This window comes from Mirounga angustirostris, unplaced genomic scaffold (genome assembly GCF_029215605.1).
Source record: "Mirounga angustirostris isolate CCGP_5_RB_7025 unplaced genomic scaffold, mMirAng1.0.hap1 SCAF_15, whole genome shotgun sequence".
Lineage (NCBI taxonomy): Eukaryota > Metazoa > Chordata > Mammalia > Carnivora > Phocidae > Mirounga > Mirounga angustirostris.
Window position 1 is genome coordinate 87,747,363 of NW_026991723.1, and position 21,222 is coordinate 87,768,584.

General features: G+C 54.3%; 1 protein-coding gene across 9 annotated transcripts in view; it reads left to right on the top strand.

Moving 5' to 3' along the window:
* USP20 (ubiquitin specific peptidase 20) overlaps positions 1-21,222 on the top strand; it is a 40,699-nt gene that overhangs the window by 9,060 nt on the left and 10,417 nt on the right. For 3 of the 9 annotated variants that reach the window (XM_045883328.3, XM_064579165.1, XM_045883331.3), the window contains exons 2-15: positions 2,763-2,930; positions 4,058-4,154; positions 8,209-8,262; positions 8,692-8,754; positions 9,126-9,257; positions 10,216-10,312; positions 10,769-10,838; positions 12,605-12,718; positions 13,699-13,777; positions 16,181-16,628; positions 16,919-17,059; positions 17,360-17,475; positions 17,752-17,924; positions 18,548-18,642. In XM_045883328.3, the coding sequence (XP_045739284.1) occupies positions 4,074-4,154; positions 8,209-8,262; positions 8,692-8,754; positions 9,126-9,257; positions 10,216-10,312; positions 10,769-10,838; positions 12,605-12,718; positions 13,699-13,777; positions 16,181-16,628; positions 16,919-17,059; positions 17,360-17,475; positions 17,752-17,924; positions 18,548-18,642 (1,663 nt within the window). In that variant the 5' untranslated portion in view covers positions 2,763-2,930; positions 4,058-4,073. Of the gene's footprint in view, positions 1-1,991; positions 2,156-2,762; positions 2,931-4,057; positions 4,155-8,208; positions 8,263-8,691; positions 8,755-9,125; positions 9,258-10,201; positions 10,313-10,768; positions 10,839-12,604; positions 12,719-13,698; positions 13,778-16,180; positions 16,629-16,918; positions 17,060-17,359; positions 17,476-17,751; positions 17,925-18,547; positions 18,643-21,222 lie in introns of those variants that run through there. The other 6 variants (XM_064579166.1, XM_064579167.1, XM_045883332.3 and 3 more) reach the window with 4 other exon arrangements.

Consider the following 21,222-nt stretch of genomic DNA (forward strand, 5'->3'; position numbering starts at 1 on the left):
TTTATTGACCATCAATTACATAAAGTCTATGATCCATGTCTAAATAAGTTTTGTGTATGATGTGAGGTGGGTTAAAGGTCATTTTTCCCCCATACAGAGAGCCTTTGTTGAAAGGACTGTCTTTTGCCCATTGAATTACATCAGTACTTTTTTTTATTTTTATTTTTTAAGATTTTATTTATTTGAGAGAGAGAGCATGCACAAGCGAGAGGGAGAAGCAGATTCCCCACTAAGCGTGGAGCCTAATGCAGGGCTCGATCCCAGGACCCTGAGATCGCAGCCTGAGCTGAAGGCAGATGCTTAATCCATTGAGCTGCCCGGGCACCCCTATCAACAATACCTTTTTTGAAATCATTCGACCACATTACGTGCGGGTCCAACTCTAGACTTTCGCGTCTATTACCTTGAGCCATATGTCTTTGTTTAAGCCAATGCCACACTGACTTGATTACTGAACCTTTATAGAAAGTCTTCAGTCAGAAGTTATAAGTCTTCCAACTCTGTGCTTTTTCCAGATTGTTTGGGCTCTTCCAGGTCTTTCTTTCTGTATACATTTTAGAATTAGCTTGACAATTTCTGCAAGAAAGCTTGCTGGGATTTTGATTGAGATTGCATTGAATCTGTAGCCCAATTTGGGCAGAATGGATATCTTTTTTTTTTTTTTTTAAGATTTTATTTATTTATTTGAGAGAGAGAGCACATGAGATGGGGGAGGGTCAGAGGGAGAAGCAGACTCCCTGCCGAGCAGGGAGCCTGATGCGGGACTCGATCCGGGGACTCCAGGATCATGACCTGAGCCGAAGGCAGTCGCTCAAACAACTGAGCCACCCAGGCGCCCCAGAATGGATATCTTAATATTGAGTACACCAGTCCACGAACATGGTGTATCTCTTCACATATTTAGATCTAATTTAATTCCGTGCATAGGAAGATTCAATATTTACATTTTTAAAAATATTTTTATTTATTTGTCAGAGAAAGCACAAGCAGAGGGAGCAGGAGAGGGAGAAGCAGGCTTCCTGCTGAGCAGGGAGCCCAATGTGGGACTCGATCCCAGGACTCTGGGGTCATGACCTGAGCCAAAGGCAGACGCTTAACCGACTGAGCCACCCAGGTGTCCCTCAATATTTACATTTTTAATGGCCGCACGGTACAACAGTGTGGTTGTATCATTATTTGTCCAGTGCCTGTTGCCGTTCGCTCAGATTACATCCAGTTCCCCCATTATAAACAGCGCATATCTTTGTCATTCTGTCTTTGCACATACCCTGATTACTTAGAAAAAAATCTGGAGCCACGTTAACCCTCTGGACTCTTCTTCGCTATTTGCCTTATTTAAACTGGTGATTTGTGTGCAGTGAGATGTGGAATGTCAGTGATCTGGGCGTATTTTGGTGAGGCCCCAACAGCACAGTGATTTAGAACAGGAGGCAGCAAACTGTGGCAGCAGGTCCTGGGTTATCTTGCAGAACCCTGGAGCTATTAATTAAAAAAAAAATAGTTTTAATACATTGTAAAAAGAAAAAAAAGTGCAAAGAAGAATATGTGATCAAGATTGACACGGCCCACAAAGCCTAAATTATTTACTGCCTGGTCCTTTATAGACAAGGTTTGTCGAACCTGGATTCAGAGCCTGGCTCTGTACCAGACAATCTGATCGAGTACCCACGCGTGACTGACTAGCTGAGGATTGACTTTGGCCAAGTCCTGTAGTTAGTTACTCAAGCTCCAGTTCTCTTTCTTCTGTAAAACAGGGGCAATGAGGGTACATGGAGGGTTGTTAGCCACAGGGCTCTCTTTTTTTCCCCCTATCTGAAGTTGGAGGAACTTAAGTAGTCTGATTGCACATGTGAATCCAGATGGGCCCGTTGCCATCATCCCTGTCCTGGGCACCGCTCATGGCACTGGGCATCAGGCTCATAAGCTGGCTCTGCCATCTAGCTGGAGAGATGGGCCACACACCAAAGACACTCCCTCCCCTCTCTTCCCAGCCTCCTGACCGTACTGCAGCTTGGCAATGCGATGCACTTGACCTCAGTGGAAATGAAAAAAAAAAAGAAAAAAAACCAACAACAATCCTAAAAATCTGGCTTTGAGTGAAGAGGCTTGGAATTTAGAACCTTGAGCCCATCATTGTCATGTGACCATTTTAAATGTTAGCTTCTAACTGCCTCTCTCTCTTTGAACTGCCCACATCTGGGGGACTGTGGCCCAGCAGGGAAGGGGGGGGCAGTGGCGACACGTGGATGGACTCAGTTGTGCCTCTAGCCTGGGGTTGCTCAAGACTTGGGGGCCAGGGGTTCTGAGCAGCACAGGATCCTTGGGAGGCACCAAGGATGATCTGAGGGTCTCGGGCATGCGTGGAAGGGGCTGAGCCTTCCGTCCAGAGGGTTAACAGGTGGTGGCAGCCAGAGGGAGCATTAGCTGGAGAGCCCTGTGGCCCTCTCTTACAGACCCTTGAAGGTCTCTGCTCTCGGGGATCACAGGTAATGCCCAGCAGTGGCTAATGAAGGGTCCAACACCCCCAAGGAGGGGCTGGCCCTATTTGCCAGCTCTGCACAAGCCTTTAGCTACCCTGGGAGTGTTTTTACTGTCCCCGTGGTTGGACTGAGGAGCCTGTCCAGCCCGTGGATGCCTCAAATGTCCAAAAATTCACTTGCCCCTCCCAGGAGGAATTCGGGCCTATTTTCAGCCCCTGGTTGGTGCGAAGAGTGGTTTTGAAATAACAGAGCTGCATGAAGTGCGCTGGTTTGTCCCCCCAGGTTCCCTGCCAGAGGCCTGCACTCACCCCAGCCAGCGCAGCGCCCCACCACTGCCAGCTGTCCACGGAGAATGTGGATGTCAGCTGCTTCCTGGGGGTGGCGCTCTACACAGAGGTAGGCCCACAGCCTGCCCGTCTGAAGCACGGACCGAGGAGGAAAGTCTTTTAGGTGAAATAACGGAACTGTGGTTGTCTTTTTTCTTTTTTCAAGTCCTTATCTTTTAGAAGAACATGCGCAGATGAAATGAGGTGGTATCTGGGATCTGCTGCAAAAAAAGAGGAAGTGGGAGGTTGGGCTGAAGCAGGGTTGGCCACTCAGGGCTCAGGGCTGAAGCTAGGTGATGGGTACATGGGAGTGAGCCATGCAGTTCTGTCTGCTGCTTATGTTTACATTTTCCCAAGTTAAAAAGAGAGCGAACACAGGTGGGGCCTTACGAGTCTGACCAGCTTGCAGGTCAGCCTTAGCTCTCGCATTCCTTTCTGTGAGACCTGAGAGAAGAAGGAACCCCTATTTCCTAATCTGTAGAAGGGGCTTAATCACAGCTGCCTGGAAGATGGCTGGGGGAGTTTGTAATGAGCTAATGTATGGAGACCACTTAGTGTGTTACCTGGAACCTTATCAGCACCCCGGAACAGCTGTTCTGGCTGGGAGCCTGGGCTCGTCGTCCCCTGGCTGGCCACTTCTGGTGGGGAGGGGCCTTCCAGGAGAGCTGGGGGTCTACCTCTCTCGGTGGACACGCAGCCTCTGCCTTCGATCCAACCACCTTGGCTCCACTTCATCTTTGGTTGGTTTGGACCTTGTTGGGCAACAGTTTGGAGCTAGAATCAACAGTCAGATTCCTGGGTGCGATTTCTGCTAAACTTTTGGGTGGCTGAAGCAAATTCAGTGGTTTCTTTTTAGGCATTTTCTTTGGCAATAATTGTAACTCACAGGACGTTGCCACAAATGTCACTCAGTCTCCCCCAGCGGTACCACATCTTTGGCATGTCTGCAGTACGTACGGTATCCCAGCCGGTAGAGTTGATGGTGGTGCACCCCACGGTACTTACGTTTTACCAGTTTTACACGTACCCATTTGTGAGTCCTTGAGCAATCCACTGGGGTCGATGTTACCGTCACACCCAATTCTCAGAGAAGGACAGTGAGGCTCAGAGTAGTTACGTGGCTTCCCCGAGTCACCAGCCGATGTGTGGCAGAGCCAGGGCCCGAGACCAAAGTTGTGCACTGAGCCAGTAACCACATGCCTCCCTCCCCAGAGGCTGCCGTTAACCCAGTCTCCCTGCGTTTTCTCGTAGGTGAGCCCAGGCCAGAATGGGGGACTCCAGGGACCTTTGCCCTCACCTTGACTCCATAGGGGAGGTGACCAAGGAGGACTTGCTGTTCAAATCTAAGGTAAAGGGTCAGACCTTCCGGGGCTGGGGCCCATGCCCAGGGGCACTGCCTTCCTGAGGTACAGAGGTTTCTGAAGGTGGTGGAAGAACCAACTCTCCGAGAGTCTCTGGTTAGCCTTTTGTGTAAATGGAAGGGCTGGTGTCTGCTCGAGGCCTTCCGGGGTCTGCATCCTAATGGCCATTAATTATCACTTAGCTCACTCCATCTGGGAGCCGCTAATGCTCTGTGCATTAGCTGCTGGAGCGGGTGCCCAGAGCCTTTCCAGGGCAGGGCATGAATCACGCCTTGAGAGTCCATGGACATTTTGACACATGTGACCTGAGGAGGGCCCTGGGCAGGCCCAAAGCAAGAAGGTGGGCCACTCTGAGTGGGGAGGATGTGTCTTTGTCTGGAAAAATATTTTGAATCGGCGCAATACTTTTCCTGTGGTTCAGAATCAAACAATATAAAAATACCAGCGTCAAGAAGTCCCCCTCCCAGCCTCTGTGCTCCCCCTCCCCGCCCCCCCTTTAGGGAGCCACTTACAGGAGTTTCTTTTGTACCTCTTCAGAGTTTCTTTATGCAAATATGCTTATTTTTCATTTCCCCTTCGTTCCATAAAAGGTAGCATGCTGCAGACACTTTTGTAACTTGCTTTATTCACCGGACAGTGTATCCTGGAGCTCTTTCAATCCTGGTACATAGACAGTTTTCTCACTCTTAGCCCTGGCGTTGCATGGTATCTCGTTGTATGGACCCCATAACTCAGCCGCTCTGGGCAGACACCACGGCTCTTCGCATGTGGTGAATGTGATGCTGTGATGAATGGCCTCGTGGGAGTGCCGCTGTGTGCCAGGGGGTGGGGGGTGATGGGGTGGGGGGGTGGAGAAGAGTGTGTGGAGGACACTCCCGGGAATGGGGTCTGGGGTCAGATTCCTAGACACACTGCTGGCTCTTCTTTCTGGGCACCTGATGCTGGTCCCTCAGCCTCCCTCCACCAGCAGGTCCTGGGTGGCCTTTGGCCTGAGCTGGCTTAGCCTGGGCCCACAGGAGGGATCAGGCCTTCAAAGGACCTGTGGCTTCTTTTGAAGTAGTTTCGCTTCTCTGTGATCTGGAGGAGGGGCCGAGCAAGGCTGTGGTGCAAATATTTGCATTGTCTAACGCTGGGTTCTGAGTCTGCACAGAGAAATAAATAAGACAGACCGAGGGGATTTTCCTCCAGAGGAGGCAGGAATAGGGGGATCTGAGGGCAAAGACGTGAGCAAGGAGGGAAAGTCTGGGCTGGCCCACGGCAGCCTTTTGGAGGGGCATCTGGAGATGTCTCAGGCCTGTGTTTCAGGGAGCATGTCTTCCACCCTGCTCTGAGCATCCAGGAACCTACAAAACAAAATGACGATTGTTTTAAAATACCAGAAGGGGGAGGGCTCTGAACAGGTCAGTCGGGGTGGAGGAGATGCAAATGGCCGAGACACCTCTGAAAGAAGATGCTTAACTTCACGAGTGGTTGGGGCTATTGCTGACTAGAGCAAGATGATGGCATTTCCATCTGCCGGACGAACCACAAGCCGGTCGGATCAGAGCTGACAGTGATGGAGGGAAGGAGACCACACACATGGTGGGGCTGGGTAGGCATTCCTGTCCCTTCGGGGATGCCATTCCCCTTCTGGGAATTTATCCAGCAGCAATGTAAGTACCAGTTATAAAGATACAAATACAGCAGTATTCATTGAGCACCATGTGTAAGAGGAGGAAACCGGCGGCAGTCTGAATACTCATCAAGAAGGGAACAGGTCAGTTGTGCTGAGCCCATAGCGCGGGGCACCGTGCAATCGATCATTGCAGAGGACGAGGTGTGATGTCTGTGTGCAGACTCAGGAAGATGACCATACAAAGGTGGCAGAAACATGCATAGTATGATCTGATTTTTCCTAAAATCACACCCCCTCCCCTAAGTATACGCATATGCATTTGTATCAGAAGAAAGTATGGAGGGACATGTTTCAGATTATTCCGGCACATATTTTTATTACACGTTATATCCTCTACTTCAAATTATGTATAACATGTGTGTGTCATCTGAACTGTTAAAACAAGCATACCGGGTGCCTGGCTGGCTCAGTAGGTAAAGCATGCGACTCTGGATCTCAGAGTTGTATGTTCCAGCCCCAGGTTGACTCAGAGCCTACTTAAAAAAAAAAGTGTAGGATACTTTCGTTATTCAAATGACTGAAAGGAAAAGGAAACCCCAGAAGATGAAAGTAAATTGTGAAATCAGGAAATCACAAAGGAGATGACAAATTCAGGAAGGTCAGGGGCTACTGATGGATCACCTGCTGCCCGCAGCACCCCCAGCGGGAGACCCCGTCTGACCGCGGACCTCAGTTCCGACCTTCTTCACCTCAGCCTGACGGGGAGCCCATATTTAGGCATGGCCACAAACTGGGCTTCGTGAGAATGAGAAGTTCCCGAGGAAGTGTGGGAGGGGGAGGCCTGCTTTCCCGATGGGGGGCTCAACGACCCAGGCTCCCCAGCTTCCCCGTCCCAAGCCTGCTCCATAGCCCGGCGGGACCTCTGAGCCTCAGTTCCTCATCTGTCCAAAAGAGGTGCTGCACAGGGTGCCCGGGGGGCTCAGTTGTTAAGTGTCTGCCTTCGGCTCAGGTCATGATCCCAGGGTCCTGGGATCGAGCCCCGCATCGGGCTCCCTGCTCAGCGGGGAGGTCTGCTTCTCCCTCTCCCACTCCCCCTGCTTGTGTTCCCTCTCTCGCTGTGTCTCTCTCTGTCAAATAAATAAATAAAATCTTTAAAAAAAACAAAAGAGATGCTGCACGGACTGGTGGGGATGACGTGAGCCATGTATGATAAACTTAGCCATGGTCATCCTCAGCAGGTATCCCTCTTGCTCTGGCTGAGCCCCATGTTGAAACTGCTGTCAGAGCTGGCACTTAGAATTCACCTCAGCTGATGGAGGCCCCTTGGGCTTTTTGGAGGCTTAGCTGGAATTGCTGTTCTAGACAGGTACAGACAAGATTATTTTAGGGCACAGTTTTTATTTTATCTAACAGAGAGAGCGAGAGAGAGAGAGAGCGCACAAGCAGACGGAGTAGCAGGTAGAGGGAGAGGGAGAAGCAGGCTTCCCACCAAGCAGGGAGCCCGATGTGCGGCTCGATCCCAGGACCCTGGGATCATGACCTGAGCCGAAGGCAGATGCTTAACCGACTGAGCCACCCAGGCATTAGGGCAGGTTTAAGTTGTAGCAAAGAGACCCTGAAATACAGTATCTTAAATGAGGTAGACATTTCCTTTTCTCATAGAATAGTCCAGAGCTAGCTAGGATGGCAGGGTGGCCCTGCCTTTCCCAACATGTGACTTTCATCTCTGAGTCCAAGGTCCGCTCCTGGCTTTGCATCTGCATTCCAGCCAGTGGAAGGAGGAGAAGGAGCTAGGGGGGTGCACAGCCTGGAAGTGACATATATCACTTTCACTGTCATCTCGTTGATGAGAACTGAGCCCCGTGACCACAGTGGGGGCCGAGAAACAGTCTGCAGCTGGCTGGCCATGTGCTCAGCCCAAATCCACACATTCTGTTACTAAAGCAAGAAGGGGAGATACTGGTGGACAAGAAGCAGGCTCTGTCAACCAGAAGACCAGAAACCTCGGTGTTTTCTGTGGTCTTCAGACGTAGTGATCTGCCAGTTTGTACCAGGCGCTGTGAAGTCAGGGGGGTAGACAAAGCAGACCGCCCCTCTTTCATGGAGCCCAGAGTCAAGATGGGGAGAGAGGCTTACACAGAAAGGGAGAGTAGAGGGCACGATAAAAGAGCATATTAACGGGTCCATTGATTTAAGTTTCAAATGATTTTACGGAGGAAAATGTTTTTGTAGCACATAACGAAATAAAATTCAAACAGTAAAGTCTGAAGTGCCCTGTGAAGAAGGACATTTAGATTGGCAGGCTGGTGAAAGCCTTTCTGAGGCAAAAATGCCTTTAAGTGGAGAGCTTTGGAGTCCAGCCGTTGGTGCCTCCGGCTGGAGCGGCTCCTCCAGGCTGCTCACACTTGGCTCTTCCTCTCCCACAGGGAGTCTGTCAGTCGTGTGGTGTTACTGGACCCAACCTGTGGGCCTGTCTCCAGGTAAGGCATCCTTGTCGCTGTTGGGGGTGTGGAGCTTGGTCTAGACTCTGGGCTGGGAGCGTCCGTCTCTGGTGGGCACTGCTGGAAACCTCAGGTGGGGACACAGCCTGGATGTCTCAGGGGCCGGGCCCAAGTCAAGAGGGCGCCAGAGTGAGGGAGAGGGTCTGGGCGCCAAGCAGCCAGGCCTCAGCTTGGCCCACGTCTCACTGTGTCCCTACCTGGGCTTTGTGCAGGAGGGCAGCAGCCCAGAGCACCTTGCCCACCTTACTCCGAGGGCAGGGGCAGCTGTCATGGTAGCCGTCCTGTCCAGCTGGAACCGCAGGGCATATACAGCTGTTGTCCTGTGTGGTGGCAGGGCCTCAGTCGCTTGTGGGTCCTCGTGGTGGAGACGGGCCAGCCCCGATCCTCGCTCCTTCCCTCTCTCCGCAGGTCTCCTGCCCCTATGTTGGCTGTGGAGAATCCTTCGCTGACCACAGCACCATTCATGCTCAGGTGAGTGCCGTGGCCAGGAGCGCGGGTCCCGCGGGCAGATGGCCCAGAATTCAAGCCCCGGCTCCAGCAGCCTCCCAGCTCCATCTGCCCCCGCTGGGCCTCGGTGGCTACGTCTCTAAAATAGGAATAAGCGCAGCAGGGTTGCTGCAAAGAAGCAAGAGCTGATATGCGGGTGCAAGCATATGCTTGTGGCATGTGCATGTGTTTGGTCAACGGCAGCCCTGGGCATTCCTTGCTGCAGGATGAGCAGATGCCGAGAGCTTCCAGGCGTCTGTCCTGACCGCGCCTCTTACCGAGGCCGCCCCGATGCAGCCGCGGGGCTCCTGCTGGGCCAGTGTATCCTCAACCTCAGTTTGGGTCTTGCCCTCTAGGCGAAAAAGCATAACCTGACAGTGAACCTGACCACATTCCGGGTGTGGTGTTACGCCTGTGAGAAGGAGGTGTTCCTGGAGTGGAAGCTGGCAGCACCCCCAGCAGGCCCCTCACCCAGGGTCTCGGAGCCGGTAAGGGGGTGCAGCAGGGTCAGCGCAGGTGGTGGTGACACACGTCGAGGGCAGGGCCCTGTGACCCAGGCGTCGCTGGAGCAGGGATTGGTGGGTCCCAAATGCTTGCTGAGCCCCAGCTCTGGGCCAAGGCCCATAAGGGGTGTTGAGGACACACAGGTCTTCATGGGAAGGGCCTCCCTTTGGGAGTTTGCAGGCTGCGGGGAGGCTGTGTGCAAGGGCTTGTGGGAGCCCAGCCTGGGGCCTATGGAGAGCCCCTGCCACCCCAGCTCTAAGACGTATCCCAAGGGAATCCCCAGTGGTCGCTGCGGTGCAATTCTCTGTGGAAAACGCCTGGAAACCCCCCTGATGAGGCGCCGAGCAGGGCCCTGTGCAGCACCTAAAGGTGGTGGGCCCGGCAGGCCCGCACGTGGAGGGCAGTCTCGGGCTGGGGTCAGCACGCCACTGTCGGGCTGGTCAGCTGCCGTGTGTCCTGCCTCCTCCACAGTGACACAGCGACCGTCACGTGGTAGGCGCTCCCTAAGTGTTTGTGGGATACGTTTGCAAACGTGGTAGATGTTTATGATATTTTACAAAAAGACTATAAAATAGTACATGGACAGTATCTTGTTTTGGGGGCCTGTGTGTATTAACAGTTAAAAATCTACATAGCTGTGTATAGACTTCTAGTGGTTGTCTCAGGAAAGTTGTGTTGTCTGCTGTTATTTGTTTCTTTTTTTCCCCAAATTTATGACAATTAAGATAATTTTTTATTTTTGTAAATAGAATACAAGTTCCCGGGCTGAGGCCACCAGTGCCGTCTCTTTCCAGGGTATCCTCTGCTCAGATGGGCTGACTCAGTTTAGGCTCACGGCTGGGGGCTGGGCTTCCTTTCCTTTCCTGGGGGGCACATGGGCCTCGGACCCCCACCCCTCCCGCCTCACCTCCCCGTACTCCTCACTCAGAGTCTTCCACGCAGGACTCTCCACCGCCCTCCCACCCGCTGAAAGCTGTCCCTATTGCCGTGGCCGACGAAGGAGAGTCCGAGTCAGAGGATGATGACCTGAAGCCTCGAGGTAGCTGACCCTGGAACAGGGGGCGCTGTGGGGCTGGGCCGGGGGCCTCAGCACTGCACAGGGAAGGGCAGCCTGACCCACAGCCTGAAGGCCCGTAGAGCGCGGTGGCTCCCCTCCGAGTGCCGGCCATCCGGCGGAGTCCTCGCGGCCTGCCAGTCCTCATTCCCTGCCTCAGCTGTGTGACCCTGGGCAGGCCGGTGCCCCTCGGCCCCTGGGCTCAGCTGTGCAGGGCAGACGCTGGGCCCGGCTGGGTGGAGGGCAAAGGAGTCCGTATGAAACACTCAGGTACCCACAGCTATTATGAGCGGGAAGCACATTAACTTACTTGGCAGATTTCTGGGGTGGAACACCAGCCATCTATGTCCTCCCCTGTTTGGGTCCCGGGGGCTCGGGAGCCACAGCTCATCTGGGAGGGCAGGGCGCTCACCTTCCCTCCCCCACGTGATTGGTTCCTAGGCCTCACGGGCATGAAGAACCTCGGGAACTCCTGCTACATGAACGCTGCCCTGCAGGCCCTGTCCAACTGGTAGGTTGTCACCTCACCTGGGAGCTGGGAGGCCTGGAGCTGTCGCCAGGTGCCCTGGAGGTAGCAGCAGCCCCCAAGCTGGGCTGTGTGTGCTACCCACAGATGCGTGTATATGGATCCACCTCAAAAGCCCTAAAAACACACGTGTCCTTTGACCCAGCAGTCCCTCCGGCCAGAATTAATCCTAGGAAGGTCAACTGAGATGTGGAGCACGTTGCCTAGGGGGATGTTCCTAGCCCATTATTTATGGAGAACGATTTGATGGTCCACATTTATTTATTTTTAAAGATTTTATTTATTTATTTATTTATTTATTTATTTGAGAGAGAGCGAGAGAGCATGAACAGGGGGAGGGGCAAAGGGAGAAGCAGACTCCCCGCTGAGCAGGAAGCCTGATGTGGGGCTCAATCCCAGGACCCCAGGATCATGACCTGAGCTGAAGGGAGACGCTTAACGACTGAGCCCCCCAGGCACCCCAGTGGTCCACATTTACAGGCCGGTTTTACAGTGAGTGCAGGACAGTATTTATCAAACGGGAGGGGGTCAGAATATGGCCAGTGGGAGGAAGGAGGTTATTGAAGCTTTGTGTGGTACAATCCCATTTGGGGGAGAAATTCCTAATTTCTACCTAGGATAGGCTGTTAACTCGGTGAGGCCAGGGCATTTCCTGTGCCTGGCACACAGATGTCCCACTTGGTAGGGATTCAGTGCCTGCATATGTGAAGGAGGGGGGGATGTGTGCATGGGAGCGTCTGGAAGGATATGCCCCTAAAATCTTCCGAGTAGCTGTCCTCACATGGTAGGATTAAAGTCTCTTACTGTTTGCCAACCTCTAGATGTTCCAGTGTTTCTATCATGAATATGTGTTTCTCAAGTAATGAGATAAGTTAACTTGAGGAAAAGGGAAGATGCCTTCAGGTTGGGGAAGGTGTCCGCAGAGTGGGCTGGCGGGAAGAACAGGCACTGTTCTCTATCTAATCAGGCAGCAGCCGTCCCCTGACCCCACGGCACCTGAAGCCGGCAGCTCGGCAGCCCTGGGAGAGGGAAGGGGGCTGTTTTAGCGTCTCAGGGTGGCCATAACAAAGCATGGCAGGCAGGGTACTTTAAACTTTAAACAACAGAAATTTATTCTATCTCAGTTCTGGAGGCCAGAAGTCTGAGGTCAAGGTGCGCGGGCGAGGAGGGGGAGGGCTTGCTTTGGAGGCCTCGCTCCTTGACTGCTAGCTGGCTGCCTTCTCCCTGTGTCTTCACGTCATCCTCCCTCTGGACGTGTTTGGGTCCAAACCTCCTCCTCGTAGAAGGACTCGTAGAAGTCATATCGGACTAGAGCCCACCCTGAGGACCTCCTTTGAACCTAATTACCTGTGTCCAAATATAGTCACCTTCTGAGGTCTCCAACATGTGGATTTGGGGAGACACATTTCACCCTGTGACAGGTCATCTGCAGGCATTTCTGGTTCAGGGGCAACAATATGCCCCTCCGGCTTTTGCTTCTCCAACCAGCTCTTTCTTTTTTTTTAAAGATTTTATTTATTTATTTGAGACAGAGAGAATGAGAGAGAGAGAGCACATGAGAGGGGGGAGGGTCAGAGGGAGAAGCAGACTCCCTGCCGAGCAGGGAGCCCGATGCGGGACTCGATCCCGGGACTCCAGGATCATGACCTGAGCCGAAGGCAGTCGGTTAACCAACTGAGCCACCCAGGCGCCCTCCAACCAGCTCTTTCTAACCAGTGCCTTTTTTAAGCCGGCTCTCTCCCTGCCCCTAGCCCTCCACTGACCCAGTTCTTCTTGGAGTGCGGAGGCCTGGTGCGCACAGACAAGAAGCCAGCCCTGTGCAAAAGTTACCAGAAGCTGGTCTCTGAGGTCTGGCACAGGAGACGGTGAGTGACTGAGCCCCTGACCTGGGGCAGGTGCCTGGGGCTGGGGATTTTTCTCTCTGCCCCTCGACCGAGCACTACCTGTGCCTTCAGCCCCTCACTGCGCGCTTGCCACACTTTACCTGTGTGATCCTTACGGCGACCTTGTTTTACAAGTTGGGGAAATTGAGGCTCGGAGAGATTTACGTATCTTGCTCAAGGTCACCCAGCTTGTGAAAGAAGGAGCTTGAATTTGAAAGTGGCATTGCCCCGAGCCCTCAGCCACTTTCCAGATGTGTGTGCCGAGGCCCAGGCACCACCGTGCATGTGGGAGAGACTCTCATGGGCCGTGGCTGGTGCCGACAGGGCAGGGGCTTAGCTCAGTGTAAATGAATTTTAAGACCAGAAGTTTGGATTAGACCTGTTTCCCCAGTAAAATTGGGAATAACTTAAAATGAGTGCATAGAAATATGCCAAGTGTAAAAGCAGATTATAAAACAGTGTGATGGAATATAATTCCTATTCTGTCAGAAGCCAAGTTTGTTTTCTGTGTGTGTCTGTTTTCATGGAAAAATCCGGAAATCTTAATGGTAGTTATCTCTGGGTGGTGGTGCTATTAGCCGTGATGTTTCTTTGCTGGGCTTTTCTGAAATTTTAGATTTTTCAACATGAACGTGTCATACTTCTGAAATGAGAAAAAAACCACAATAAGTGTTTCAGAAAGAAAACAGTTTTCAAGCAGACTTGTCCTAGACTACCAGGAAATGATGCTGAGCCAGTCAAGAGTTCTTTGCCTGGTTGAGCCGTGACTTGACGTTTTCCTTCTTGACTGTGGGGATGTGCGAGCGTGCAAGGGCTTCTGGCCAAGTCAGCACCTCCCAGGGTTGCCGCAGACCCCTCACTGAGTCTGATGCAGCCGCCCCAGGCCGCCTGCCTAGCAGCCCTCGCGGGATCGTGTAGCTCTGAGCGGGCCACGTGCGCTAACGGGTCTGGTCTTCCTACAGCCCAAGCTACGTCGTTCCCACCAGCCTGTCTCACGGGATCAAGTTGGTCAACCCGATGTTCCGAGGCTATGCCCAGCAGGTAGGCCGTCCGAGCTGTGCAGGGGACACACCATTACCAGGCCTGGCTCTGAAGCTCAGACCAGCGTGGAAAATAGCAGTGCAGCTCAGGGTTACGGGGCGGGTCCGCTTACTCCCTGAGCCCTTCGTGTGTGTGAGGACACGGTAGGCTCCTGAAGCCTGCTGGTGTTCTCCTCACTGGACAGCGTGGAGGCTGAGTCCCAGCCGAACAAGTCACTTGCCCTGGCCACACGGCTGGAGATTTGACCTCGGGCAGTCTGACCGCAGAGTCTGGGCGCCTCAGCGCTGCGTCCTTTCTCATTCCCCTAATCACAGGCAGAATTTCACTTTTATTAAAGGAAACGTTTGATAACTAGTTTTGGTAAATATAGGGAACCCTTTGGAAATCAACGGTACTTTCTATTGCATAAACTCATGGGGCCAAAACGAAGCAGAATGCAGCCACATGTATGTCCCAGTCCCAGGCTGAGCTGATCGTTCACGTGGTCCAGTACCCTGCCTCAGACTGCCACACGGCCTGGGGTTTCACTGCTGGGCTTGTGGGAGGAGCTGGGCCTGTCTGGGCGGCCGTTCCTGCAGCCCGAACGTGGGGGCCAGGAACAGGGCAGCTGTCAGGCGAGAGATGCCTTCCGCCCTCTCCCTCGGCCCCCAGCACCCTGCCTGCCGTCCCTTCCCAGGGGGAGGGTTGCTGGGTATTCCTCTGCTCACACCCTCAGTTGGATGAACACCAGGCTCCTGACCGAGAAGTCCAGCGCTGCCCGAACACCACCCTTTCTGGGAAGTGATAATGCCCTCCATGGTCACAGTTCACCAGCTACCGTTTATTAAGTTGTCACTACCCGCCCCACAAGGACAGCTCTGTTTATCCTCACAGAACTCTCCTGAGGTGGGTCCTGTTGTCACCCCCATGTTATGGGTAAGGAGCTGAGGCTCAGAGAGGTTCTACAGCTTGCTCAGGTCACACAGCAGAGAGCGGCAGGGCGGGGGTCAGGCCGAGCTGAACCATTCCCCAGGCTCTCTGTGAGGACCCCATGGAGCAGGGCTGCTGCCTAACACCCAGCTGGATTCCAGAAGCATCCCTGTCTCTGGTTCTTAGACATAACACAGGGAACATTTCTGAGTCTGAAACGTAGGCACGGCTATGGGCCTCTGTTAATGGCTGGAGATTTTAGCAACAAACACCGTACCTCTGTTAAAAGGAAGAACCAGAGAGAAAAGTAGATGGTGTATCGGGGCCCGTTTCTTAAAAGAACCTCCCAGGCTCCTGACACAGGACCCACAAATCCTCTCTGCTCCCTTCTGCAGGATAAGCTAGTGGTTGATTTCTCTGATCTTCAAGTTCAATACTTTGCTTGAGGAAATCCACCCAGAGCCCTCCCTTCCCTCTCCCAGAACTCAGAGGATGAGGCTCTTGTCCCCACGCCAGTGACAGAGGGCTGGGGAGGCTTGGCTGGGCCTGGCCACTCCGTGACCCAACGCTGTGTTGGTCGGGCATGGGGCCAGGGGCACTGTGACGGGCAGGACGGTGAACCCGGTGGCCCAGCATGGCACCTGGTACCCCCAGTTGTTGGAGACCAGCCACCGCCACCGTGTTCTGGTCTTCTGAAGTGCCTGGGGGTGCGGCACTCGGCTGGGCCCCGTGGGCAGGTGTTGGAAGCCTCGCTTCCCAGGCTTTTTGCTCGGTTTGGTGACCTAGTCAGAGGTCAGAATAAAAGTGCCACTGCTGTGATTCAAGGCCCAACCAGCCTGAAGTGGAGCTTAGACAAGTCATGCCCACGTCTCTGGGAGGGTGCCATCCTGCCTCTGGAGCCTGTCCCCGTACCACAGGCCACCGTGGCAAGGGAAGGGGCGGGCCCCGGGGGCTGGCAGGAGGACGGGGAGAGCAGGGAGGCCCAGAGGAAGGCTGGAGGATGCAGGCAGCCTGGCCTGGCGGCTGGCATCACCCCTACAAAGCCAGCTGAGCCCTCACGTGCACTTGTGTCTTATGGGTCCCCTTCCTGCTTCCACAGGCTCCCCGCCCACCCCCAGGGTCTCCTCATATAGGCAGCAAGGTGACTTTGGAGGCCAAACGCGACCCCTCCACTCTCCCACACTGAGCTGGAAGCAGGGCTATGGGTGCTTGGGAGCAGGACCCGGGGCATGACACGGACGCGGCTCTGCCGCCTCACAGCTGCGTGACTGGGGAGGGGTGGCTCAGCCCCTCCAGCCACAGTGTCTGCTATAGAGCAGGGTTCAGGACAGAGCTGCCGTGGAGGCCTCTGGTAGGGCTGCTCAGGGCGTCTGCCCGGGCGCCACAAGCACCCGCGAGCTGGATCTGCTGGTGTCTTCGGCAGCAGAAGCAGGGGGCGCCCGCGGCGGGTTCCTCCACCCCGGAAAGCCCTGTTGACGCAGCCCCTGCTTCCAGGACACCCAGGAGTTCCTGCGCTGCCTGATGGACCAGCTCCACGAGGAGCTCAAGGAGCCCGTGGTGGCGGCCGCGGCGGCGCTGGCGGAGGCGCGGGACTCGGACTCCAGCGACACGGACGAGAAGCGGGAGGGCGACCGGAGCCCGTCAGAGGACGAGTTCCTGTCCTGTGACTCGAGCAGCGACCGGGGTGAGGGCGACGGGCAGGGCCGTGGCGGGGGCGGCTCGCAGGCCGAGGCGGAGCTGCTGATCCCCGACGAGGCGGGCCGCGCCATCTCCGAGAAGGAGCGCATGAAGGACCGCAAGTTCTCCTGGGGCCAGCAGCGCACCAGCTCCGAGCAGGTGGACGAGGACGCCGATGTGGACACGGCCATGGCCACCCTTGACGACCAGCCCGCGGAGGCCCAGCCACCATCGCCGGGGTCCTCCAGCCCCTGCCGGACTCCAGGTGCCAGACAGCGCTCGGGGTCGCCCCCGCCCACTTGGTCCGGCACCTCCTGCGTGCCTGTAGCGTGGGCCGACCCACTCAGAGCCGGGGTGTGGCTCAGCCTGCCCGGCGGCCTGGCGGCCCCGCACCCCCACTGGACACTGAAGGACGTGTGTCCTGCGGGTTGGGTGGGGGCTGGGGTGGGCTCCTGCCTCGGGCCCTGGGAGGTGCTCGCTGGTCCTCTTCCTGACGGGGCCCCGGAGCCGACGTGGTTCCTCCCAGCCCAGCCCTGGTCCCCTCTCCGCCCCCAGAGCCAGACAACGAGGCCCACATGCGCAGCGCCTCCCGCCCCTGCAGCCCCGTGCACCACCACGAGGGCCACGCCAAGCTGGCCGGCAGCCCTCCCCGGGCGAGCCCCGTGAGGATGGGGCCATCGTACGTGCTCAAGAAAGGTTGGCAGGATTGGGCAGGGAGGGGGGTCGGCGGGGCATCCGCACGCGCAGCCGGGCTGGGTGTGCAAGTTGTGCCGCGGCTGCCTTTCCGAGCAGCAACACCTCCAAACCCTCCTCTGACGCCACTGGGGTGCGAGTGGGGGCGCCCCGTCTTACAGTGACCCGGGCCCTGGGAGGGGACCTGCATACCCCACCACGTGACACACACAGACCCCCGAGTCCCAGCCAAGCAAGCCCCAGTGCCGCCCCTTGTGGCAGACAGGCCGGGGGGGCTGGGCCTAGTCCCATGCGTGCCCCCAGCCCAGGTGCCGAGCGCCGGTGGTCGCAGGCGGAAGGAGCAGCGCCACCGCAGCGTCATCTCCGACATCTTCGACGGCTCCATTCTCAGCCTCGTGCAGTGTCTCACCTGTGACCGGGTGAGCCCTGCGAGTGGGGAGCCACGGGCCAGCCTTCGGGGGCCCTGGTGGTCCTCCCTCGGGGGTGGGGGGGAGTGGCTTCTCCACCTGATGGCCCCTGCCCTTCTGGAGGGAGAGGGCCCTGGCTGCCTGGTTCCCGGGTCCAGGGTCCAGCGAGCAGACCCTCTGTCCTCCACCTGCCATCTGGTGGCTGGGGTCCAGGCTGCAGACTCTGCTTGGTCTGGGCAGGGCAGAACCCTGGAAGATGGAAACCCAGGCTGACCTTCAACCGCACAGGTGTCCACCACAGTCGAGACGTTCCAGGACCTGTCACTGCCCATTCCTGGCAAGGAGGACCTGGCTAAGCTGCACTCGGCCATCTACCAGAACGTGCCGGCCAAGCCGGGCGCCTGCGGCGACAGCTACGCCACCCAGGGCTGGCTCGCCTTCATCATGGAGTATATCCGGAGGTAGGCCTGCCTTCCCACCTTCCTGCCTGCCGGAGACGCGAGACTGCCCTAGCCCTGGCAGGCAGCAGACCACCAACAGCAAAGTTCAGGCGTTCGCAGGGCCAAGGGCAGGGTTTGGAAGGGCGCCCACAGCTGGATGTGCAGATGTTGCCTGGGCGGGGTGGGGGCTTCCTCAGCCACACTGGGATGGCCTGGATTGGGTGGGCCCGCAGGTCTGAAAGCAGGTAACGACAGGGGGGTCACCAGGCGGCAGCTAGAAAGGAGGGTGGCAGCTGGAAAGTGGGCCTGGCCCTGTGGGGAGAGCAGTGGGCAGCTTTCTGGAGCCCTCACTGTGTGCCACGAGGTCCTCTTTCCACCTACCCGATGTCAGGAGCCCATCAGCCCAGATGATGGGCCAGTGGGACCGGGGTCCCTTCACAGATGGGAAGGCAAGGCTCCGGGAGAGGTGATGTCTCTCTCCCAGGGACACTGGGGCTGCTGGCTGGGTGGTCCCAGGTATTTGGCTGCAGACGTCTGCCCATCCCACCCACCTGGCCAAGCCGCCTCCCTGGGCCCAAAGTGACCAAGTCTTAGTCTTGCCTGGGCCCTGGCACCACCCCACCAGCCCTGTTCTGTCTCCCTAGGTTTGTGGTATCCTGTACCCCCAGCTGGTTTTGGGGGCCGGTCGTCACCCTGGAAGACTGCCTTGCTGCTTTCTTTGCTGCTGATGAGCTGAAGGGTGAGCGGAGTGGACTTGGCTGGGGAGGGGTTTGCTGGGTGAGCATGCAGCTGGTTTCTGGAACTCACTGTCAGTATCACCCCCACCCTCCTCACCGTCAGCCTAGGCCTGCATGTCCCCCAGCCCCACTGCCTGGAGCGCTCTTAGGGCTTCCCCTGTTTTTCTTTTGCTTACCAGTTTGGTGGACAGAAACGATACCGTGCTTTAATTTTGCATTTCCTCGGTTACCGATGGTTTGGGGCAGTTTTCATTCGTGTTTTGACTGTTTTATTTCCTATCTTGAAATTTCCCACTCCTGTCCTTTTCCCATTTTTCTGTTGAGTGCTGGGCATCTTACTAACCTTTGGGAAAGCTCTTTTAAAAAATAAAATTAATTGTGGTAAAACATACATAACCTAAAATTTACCGTCTTAACCATTTTGAGGTATACAGTCCAGTAGCGTTGTGACTATGTTCACGTTGTCGTGCGGTCACTCTCCAGAACTTTTTCATCCTGCAAAATGGAAACTTTCTACCCCCGAGACGGCAACTCTCTATTCTCCCCTCCCCCAGCCGCTGGCGCCCACCCTTCTACTTCCTGTCTCTGTGAACTTGACAACTCTAGGGACCTCATCTAAGTCAGCTCGTATGGTGTTTGTCTTTTTGTGACTGGCCTATTTCACTCAACGTGATGTCCTCTGGGTTCATCCGTGTTGTAGCAGGTGTCAGGATCTCCCCCCCCCCTTTTTTTTTAAAGATTTTATTGATTTATTTGAAAGAAAGAGCGAGCAAGAGAGAGAGTGCACAAGCGGGGGAAGCAGCAGAGGGAGAGGGAGAAGCAGACTCCCCTCTGAGCAGCAAGCCCGATTCGGGGCTCAATCCTGGGACTGTGGGGTCATGACCTGAGCCGAAGGCAGATGCTGAACAACTGAGCCACCCAGGCGCCCCCTATTTTTAATTTTTTGAGGAACCTCCATACTGTGTTCCAGGATGACTCTGCCAATTTCCATTCCCACCAGTAATGCACAAGTTCCCCCTTCTCTACATCCTTGCCAACGCCTATTATCTCATTTTTTAAAATCTCTTTTTGAGTAGCTATTCTAAAACAGGTGTGGGGTAATATCTCATCGTTGCGATTTGCATTTCCCTGATGATGAGTGATGTTGAGCATCTTTTCATGTACCTGTTGGCCATCTGTTTGTCTTTGGAAAAATGTCTCTTCGGTCCTCTGCCACTTTTTGAATGGATTATTGTTTTTTTTGCTATTGATTTGAATGAATTCCTTACATATTCTGGATATTAATCCTTTATCTGATACAGGTTTCTAAATATTTTCTCCCATTCTGTGGGTTGCTGCTTTATTTTGCAAATTCTTTTGTTGTGTAGAACTTTTTAGTTTGATGTAGTCCCACTTGTTTATTTTTACTCTTGTTGCTTGTGCTTTTGGTGTCCTATCCAAAACATTGCCAAGACCAATGTCAAAGAGCATTTTCCATATGTTTTCTTCTAGAGTTGTATGGTTTCAGGCCTTCTATTTAAGCCTTTCATCCATTTCACTTCAGGGTAATTTTTGTGAGTGGTACAAGACAAGGGTCCAATTTCATTCCTTTGCATGTGAATATCCAGTGTTCTTTTTTTTTTTTTTAAGATTTTTATTTATTTATTTGACAGAGAGAGACACAGTGAGAGAGGGAACACAAGCAGGGGGAGTGGGAGAGGGAGAAGCAGGCTTCCCGCTGAGCGGGGAGCCCGATGCGGGGCTCGATCCCAGGACCCTGGGATCATGACCTGAGCCAAAGGCAGACACTTAACGACTGAGCTACCCAGGTGCCCCAATATCCAGCGTTCTTAACACCATTTACTGAAATGACTCTCTTTTCCCCCATTGAATATTCTTGGCTCCCTTGTCAAATATTAGTTGCCCATATATGCATGGGTTTATTTCTGGACTCTCAATTCTGTTCCTTGGTCTATGTGTCTGTTGTCATGCCAGGAGCATACTGCTCTGATGACTGTTGTTTTGTAGTATAGTTTGAAGTGAGGAAATGGGATGCCTCCAGCTTTGTTCTTGCTCGAGATTGTTTGGCCATTTAGGCTCTTTTGTAATTTCATGTGAACTTTAGAATTGTTTTCTATTTCTGTGGACAATGTCACTGGACTTTTGATGGGGATTGCATTGAATCTATAGATGGCTTTGGCTGGCATGGACATGTTGACAATATTTATTGTTCTGATCCATGAATGCAGGGTATCTTCTCACTTATTTGGTCATTGTGTAGAAACAGCTCCGTCTTTGTCCCATCACTCTTACAACACTCCTGACACCAGATGCATGGTGGTTTGCCCATACCACGTGGTTATGGGACACCAGCTGGGTATTGAGAAGTCAACTCAGTTGTGATACTGTCACCTGGGGACAGCATCAGGTCCCACATGTTAAGGACTCAGTCCTACAAGACTTCCCCTCCCCAAGAGCCAGTCACAAGTCCTGCTTGTCATCTGTGCTTCAAACTGATCGGCTATAGATCGAAGGTTCCAACCCCTCTTCCTCGGGTTTGATAAATTTGCTAGAGCCATTACTTACTAGGTGACTGGTTTATT